Source organism: Paramormyrops kingsleyae, chromosome 22, assembly GCF_048594095.1.
Source record: "Paramormyrops kingsleyae isolate MSU_618 chromosome 22, PKINGS_0.4, whole genome shotgun sequence".
Taxonomy (NCBI): Eukaryota; Metazoa; Chordata; class Actinopteri; order Osteoglossiformes; family Mormyridae; genus Paramormyrops; species Paramormyrops kingsleyae.
The window spans coordinates 12,771,416-12,778,881 of record NC_132818.1 but is presented as its reverse complement, the minus strand read 5'-3'; the positions used below and the strand labels follow the sequence as shown (position 1 = coordinate 12,778,881).

Below are 7,466 nucleotides of genomic sequence, written 5' to 3'. Positions count from 1 at the left end.
TTTGGGGGGGGTTCCCTCCCTGACCAACACCCCCCCCCCATGCTCTTTAGTGACGCCAGAACGGAAAGCATACAAAACAATCTGGCACACAATATTTATTTAAAACACAACAAACGATAGGTTAATTACCAAATAGTCCACAAATATTGTGGGAACGGCATCAACACAGTCAAACAAAAGGGGAAAAACATTTAAGAGGAAATATTTAGGAACAGGAGAGCCTAGAACTTCCTGCTGAGAGAATGAGAAAAAGGGAAGACATAAAAGGTGTTTATTCATCAGATAACAAAGAGGTTATATCACACATTACAGCTCTGTGTAAACACTCATTCTATTCTGGAATACATTAAACATAGGCATCTGTCCGCCATTTTGATTCCCACACTTGCCAGATTTAATATCCAGAAGCTAAAGAGGACGACACCATTCCTGAATCTCCCCAGAGCAAAGCTGCCTTTTCCTGCTAGTTGCAGAGGAGAAGAAAATCCAACCAAATACAGAAAAAAATTGACATTTCCAGAGTAATATGACTGTTACACAGCTGTCCTCCAGTAGCTACATCGCCCCCCCTGCGGATTCATGTGGTCGGTATTCATAAAATAATGTCACAATTCCTGACACATCATGCAGAGTGAAAAGGTCATCAAACGTCTTACTTGCAAATAGTAGTCTACTTCAAGAAGCAGTTCTGCAGAGCCACCCTCCCCCAAGAATAAGAAGTAAAAATCCACCCACAAAATAATACAAAAACATGTAGTTTATATATCATCATCTTTGACCTCAGACAAAGAAATGCATCCTAAGTGTCGCATGAACAGAGCCAACAACAGCTTGTATAACCCAGTGTGATACAATGTTGACAACTGGTGATCCCTGATTGGCTGGAAAGGAATAGTCAGGTGACTGCTGAGGTAAGTAGTTTCCCAGCATCCCCAGGCAGCGAGAGGTGGCCTCTTATCACATAAACTCTGATACACAGAGACACCAGATCCAGGAAAAACACACATATACACACATCCGCACGGGGACATGGCGTGTTCACGCTTTAGGGCTGCGTTGGTCTTCTGCAGCTGTGGTGTAACACGAGTCTCCTTTCCGTTTTAGTATTTTTCGTTTGATTTGTGCGCATGTCGCTCTTGCGTCGAATTACACGCAGCGGTCCCCGCTGTCACCTCCGGGCCACCTGGGCTCTCATCTTTCGGCCTCCATTGCCACGCTGGCTTTTTGTTCAGCGGGCGAGCCAGCGGGTGCCATTTGCACGTTTGCCTGCCCGGGAGTCCACAGTCCCTGCTGGCCCGGCGGCCCTGGTGGGCCGAACGCCCAGCCAACCTGGGGGGGAGGAGAGGCGGCGGTGGAGGCGAGGGGGCTGCTGGCGGAGAAGCCGTCGGAGGCCTTCAGGCGGGAGAACATGGTGAGTGTGTCGGGGAAGTTGGGTGGCGTGGCCGGCGTGTTGGCGGGGGTGCACATCTACGGGAGATGGGGGGGGGGGGGGGGTTAGCGGATATACAGTCATACACAGCCTGAGAACAGGGAATAGCCTTGGTACATGTTGCTTTAGTAACTTCTGTTTTTAAAGGATCCTCCTTGTAATGGATCAAGGGAAGGGGATCGGATAGAGAGCCATAGTTAGAAAGCAGAAAGGGCAGGGATGAGCCGCCAGGCTGAGGCTCTCCTGGGGGGTTTCAGGACCCCTTGCTGGACCCCCCCCCCCCGATGCTCAAGACATGTGATGCCCTCACAGTTATGGATGTGCAGAGATAGCTGCATACACACACACTGCACACACACAAAAACTCATCTCCTCCCACTACTGTGCAGTCAAGCCTAGTGAATGTTACACATGAATGTCCCCCCCCCCCCAAACCCAGGCTGAGGACTCTGTGCCCCCCCCCCCCCCCCCCCAAGGTTTGGTGGAGTGTATGATTAATGTTAATTTCTAGATGAACTCATTTGCATGTGGGGCATCTCTTGAACAACGTGCTTTAAGGCCCGCCCATGTGACGCCCTAGGGGACAGCGAGACACCCTGGGCAACAGCGAGACACCCTGGAGGACACAGAGATGCCCTGGGGAGATTGAGATGCTCTGGAGACACTGAGATGCCACTGGGACACAACACAGCTGGGGGGACACAGAGAAGCCCTGGGGGACACAAAGATTCCCCGGGGAGAGTGAGATGCTCTGGGGACACTGAGATGCCACTGGGACACAACACAGCCGGGGGGGACACGGAGACGACCTGGGGAGAGTGAAATGCTCTGGGGACACCAAGATGCCCTTGGGACACAACATCTCTAAACTAGCAGCTCATACGTTCAGGACAGAGATGAAGCTCAACTGCCATCTCCAGAGACTGGGATAAATCCGACACTTTACAAGTCTACTGAGGACAGCTGATTAGGGTCGCAGCCCTGTCACTAAGCTGCAGTACCAGCCCCCACCACCAGGAGGGGATGGGCTTCATTCTTTTATAGCCTCAGAAGAATTCTCTACTACTGACTGCTGTCCGCTGATCTGTGAGAACAAGCCCACTTCCTGATCTCCCTCTGGGAAAAGTAAGTCCGTGAGAAAATACAGAAATGAAGGAATGTGAAAGAAGCAGGGAAAATAGTGCTGTATAATGTACAGTATCACACAATGCTACCTTTTATCCTACTGGTAGTATTAGAATTATAATGTGTGCTACAGTGTCATTGTTTTATAATGCTGTTAGTACTAGTGTTTATGTTACATTTATGTTATGGTATGATGGATGGATGGATGGATGGATGAAAGTCCTTCACAGTGTTCAAAGCATACTCAGTCTGTATATATTACAGTATATATTGCATTATGTGGATAAATGACCCCACAATGTGATAAAACCCTGTTATTTTGATGGTGTGGGGACCATTTTTTTCGGTCCCCACAAGGGGAAACTCAATTTTATAAATATTTGATACATATTATAAATATAAAAATCTATGACTGCAATCAAAAAACTAAAAATGTCAAAAATCTTATATTTTGTTTGATTATCTATTGTTACGGTTAGGGCTGGGTAGGGTTTAAGGTTGTCATAATTGGGAATGTAAAATGAATTAAGTCCCCACATAGATGTAGACAACTAATCTGTGTTTGTGTGCGTGCGTGTGTGTGTGTGTGTGTGTGTGTGTGTGTGTGTGTGTGTGTGTTTGTGTGTGTATGCTCAGATTCTGAAATCACCAGCATAGCCTAAATAAATTTTGTGGGGAGTCTGGCAACACCAACCAATTTTGCAGACCACAGATTTTACCAACTAGGGGGCAGGGATCCCCTACATAGATTTTGCCAACTGCAATTAGTCCTCCCACCAGTAGGGGGCTCTGAATATTGCATTTAAAAGGCTAACAAGCACAGTCTTGTCCCGAGTGGAACATTAATAAAAAACAGTCACAGTATGGTCAGGGTAAAGTGCATGGTGATTTATCTTGAAATGACCATGGCAAAACACATAAACATCCCAAGGAACTTTAAATCGATGCGTAATTTGGGAAAGTGCAGTGTGAATAAGGCTCTGAGGGCCCTAAGCTTAGCTTCAGCAATGAAAACACCTCTTCTTCTGTCAAGGAAATGGCATCATTCCGAGCTTCCCTCTGGAATGCCATGTGCTGCTCGTATTTTCAAGGTGAGCCCTTCCACTGGACTGAAGAAATGAGTGGGGAGGGGGTGCTAGCGAGTTCTCAAAGCGAGGCCCAATCGGCAGATAGGTCCAGGCCCCTAAGCCAGCCAATGGTGCAGGCTGAAGGCCAGGACGTCGATACTCCATCAGCTCAGCTCAGAGATGGTGATTCTAGCAGAGAAGCTGCCTTTCCTAGGTGAGGGGGGGGGGGCCCACCTCACATCAGTCTGGTTACACATAGCTAGCCCCAAGCTAATGTCCAAGCCTCTACTTCAACACCCTCGACCGCTCCTGCCCCTCCACAGGCAGCCATGCCCAGACAGTGAACCTCCGCAGCAGAATGTGGTGCCCCTTTTAAAAAGTTACCATGGTATCATCGTGTCAGTATGGTTGTACTGGATTCTACTTTAATTGTTTTTCTCATTTGTGCATGGTACATTTATGGTATTATGATACACACATGGTATATGATCCTAGTATTTGAACAGTATTTTATTTTATACTATGGTACTCTGTTTTGATACCATAGTATTCTGTCATGTCTCATAGCATTCATTTCCAATGTACATTGGTACTATGATATTCAGAACTGTAGTAACTGTATTATAAACATTGGACTGCGATCATTTCAGTGATATCCAGTGTAATGGATTTGGTGATGAAATCAGAATTTCACCTAGTGAAAATGCAGAAATCAATAATTATGATGTTGCATTTTGTTTTTGCCATTTCAAATACAGACACAATTTAAAATATTTTATTTCTGTTTTTTTTAACGTGTTTTGATTTAAAAAAAAAAAAAAGTTTCCTTTAATATTTGCCAATGAAACACTTATATTGGTGGTTAATTGGTTGACTTCACAAGACTATTAAAGTTTTTTCTTCACTAAGCCAAAACAGAAACATTTCATGCATAGTACATTTCATGACTTCAGTGCATTATGATGATGTCAGTGCTATATCATTACAATACTATGGTGAACATTAAATAAAATACTATTGAAAATAAGCTAATATTACTATTGTATCGCATATTTTAAAACATGTTATTACCATAGTACAATACAAAAAGCTTAAGTGATTACCACTGTATTTTAACTGAAGATACATTGTAATACTATGTAGTATAGTATACCATGGTATATAGGTAGCCCAATTACAATGATTTTACCATAGTGGTACTACTATGCTATTACTTTGATTATAATACCATAGTACTTTTTGTAAGGGGTGACACATGACACAGTAAGTGATACTTCATACTGTTCCAGCCACCGAAGCCGATTCCCAGTAAGATACTGGGTGTAAAATGGACAGAGAGATGGTATCAGTGTGTACTGGGGGCTCGCAGGAACACTTACATCACCAATAAATTGAGCCTACAGTCTAACTCTTTGTATCAGTGAACAGTAAAACCCAAATACTGTTTCTAAAAGTGGCCCAAAATCAAATCTGTCAACACATCCGATTCATACCCCCCGTAGCTGTATCCTAATGAAACTGCAAACACAACAGCGATCCGTCTCCAGCCGGCGCGCGCACTCACATACACGCACACACACGCGCGCAAACACTCACACAGCATGGCAAACCCCGCTGTTGGCCAACAGAAAGAGACAGGAAATCGCAGGGCGGCTGATTCACAGCACAAGTGTTAGTTTGTAGCTATATCGGGCTGTGGGTGGGGAGTCTTTGACCGGGGGCAATGAGGATGAAGAGGAAAAGAAAGAAAGAAAATAATAAGCTTTCTGATGGCAGGAAATCTCTACCGTGAAGTCACACGTCAGGGACGTGACCATATGAAACTGTGAGCACACAGCCAGGTCCCCCTTAAAATCGTGTCACTTGGTGGGACGGGGTTTTTTGGAACTTTTGGCTACAAACACAGAGGAGCGAATAAAATTATGTCACCGACATATTCACGGTGCGATCATGTTTCAAAAATGGGTCATGAACTGGATCACACCAAGCTCGCGACCAAATCCCCACGGGCAATTCGTGTTATAATGTACTCGCGATGACAAACGCGTAGTTAACCTGCCCTTACCAGGCATTACTGGTGTCTGATTCATTTCTTCCTGCAACGCTATACTTTGACCCTGTAATCTAAAGGGCTGGTCTGTAATTATCGTCAATCCTTATCTGCATACGAGCGCCTCAAACGTGAATTTATGCCAAACTCTAATTGTGATCAAACTGCGCTCCGCTGTCCGCAGTACTGATTGAATAAAGTCATTCTGATTCTGAAGATGGACAGTGACAATTTAGTAGTGGTATTTTTTTTTTCTGAAATACATTCAAATTAGCACAAGGACGTGGTCCAGCGCTCCGGCTTTTTTAATGGGGGGGTAAAGGGGTGTTGGGTACAAACTGCACTTTCAAAATGATGTACACACTTTTCCTGGAACTACCCTCATTCTCGCTCGTAAGACATACAAACCACAAAAAAAGTAGAGCGTGTGCCGCTAAAGGCGTGGTGAGCTTGCACACGTACTCCTTGTAAGATGTTACTGTGCAAGACGAAGATACCGCCAGCACGCTTATGTTTATTTTTTGTCAGCTCCGGCACTGCACAACATGGCGGACAGTAGTACTATTACTAGAGGTAGTAGTAGTGAATAATAATAATAATAATAATAATAATAATAATAATAATAAATTAATAAATAAAATAAAAACAATAATAACAACAATTATAATAATAAATTAATAAATAAAATAAAAACAATAATAATAACAATTATAATAATACATTAATAAATAAAATAAAAACAACAATAATAATGATAATAATAATAATAATAATACTAATAATAATAATTGGGACCACGATAACAGCATAGCCTACATAACTTTTATTTGAGATACTTACCATTTGATGGTGATGACTGTACGGGATATTACTTTCCTGAAAAAAGGCACTGAGTGCAGTCTAGAAAAGAGAAGAAAATGACAATTGACTTGGTGATTAAAGCCGTTATTTTATTTCACGCTGTTAACATCGGGCATGCATAACTGTAACATCCCCCGGCCAGCTCCCAAACATGCGGGTCTCTGTCGAAAGGCACGAATAAGTGGCATTTTATGTCACCTTCCGCACAATTATATGGGTTTTATTCTTTAAATGCCAATAAAAATTTCACGCAATCTCTTGCGAGGCAGCGTGCACCACCGTGAAAGCGCACTGAATGTAAAAATACAGATTAACGCGATACGTTTCATGCATAACAGCATTACTGGTATGAGAAACAATGAAGAAAGGTCCACGTTATCTACAGATAATAGCATACAAACCGGCGTGACGGTGTACTTGGTTCACCACCTCATTATATATTAGATTTATAAAAAGCAGCTCATTTAAGAAAGCATTCAGAATACACATTCAGGACTTTAGAAAACCTGTATAACAAGTTGTTTTAATGATCCAGATGCACACTGTAAACCCCGCATAGAGGCGCCCACCTCGAACTGCCAGTGTGCCGCTTGTAAGAGCTGCTTCGCCTGGTCCGCCGCACATCCAGCTGTCAATACGAACTGGTTGATCATCACTTGGTGCTTCAGTTCATCCATTTTATTACGATTGCAAATTACAGCGCACAGCCCCCGGATTGCCGTCCTTTGAATAGCTTTATTTTCTCTCTCTCTCCCCCCTCTTTCTCATTTGCTCTCTCGGTCGTCCACCATTATGAGCAGCCGGTGTGCAAACACAAATATTTACTGTAAGAGCACCAGTGCCACTGTGCGTCCCTTGACTGACAGATAACAAGCGTCGAGAGGGAGGGACATGGGGACGGTGGGAGATGTAGGCAAAAAGCTTTCAAATGGTG

At 43.7% G+C, this 7,466-nt stretch overlaps 1 protein-coding gene across 1 annotated transcript; it reads right to left on the bottom strand.

The window, feature by feature from the left end:
• Positions 1-80: 80 nt before the first annotated feature.
• ubald1b (UBA-like domain containing 1b) lies at positions 81-7,401 on the bottom strand. The gene is made up of 3 exons (XM_072705075.1): positions 7,102-7,401; positions 6,512-6,571; positions 81-1,467 (listed from the first exon to the last, which is right to left on the bottom strand). The coding sequence occupies exons 1-3, from the start codon at positions 7,207-7,209 to the stop codon at positions 1,192-1,194; spliced, it is 444 nt and encodes a 147-aa protein (XP_072561176.1). The 5' UTR covers positions 7,210-7,401; the 3' UTR covers positions 81-1,191.
• Positions 7,402-7,466: the final 65 nt, after the last annotated feature.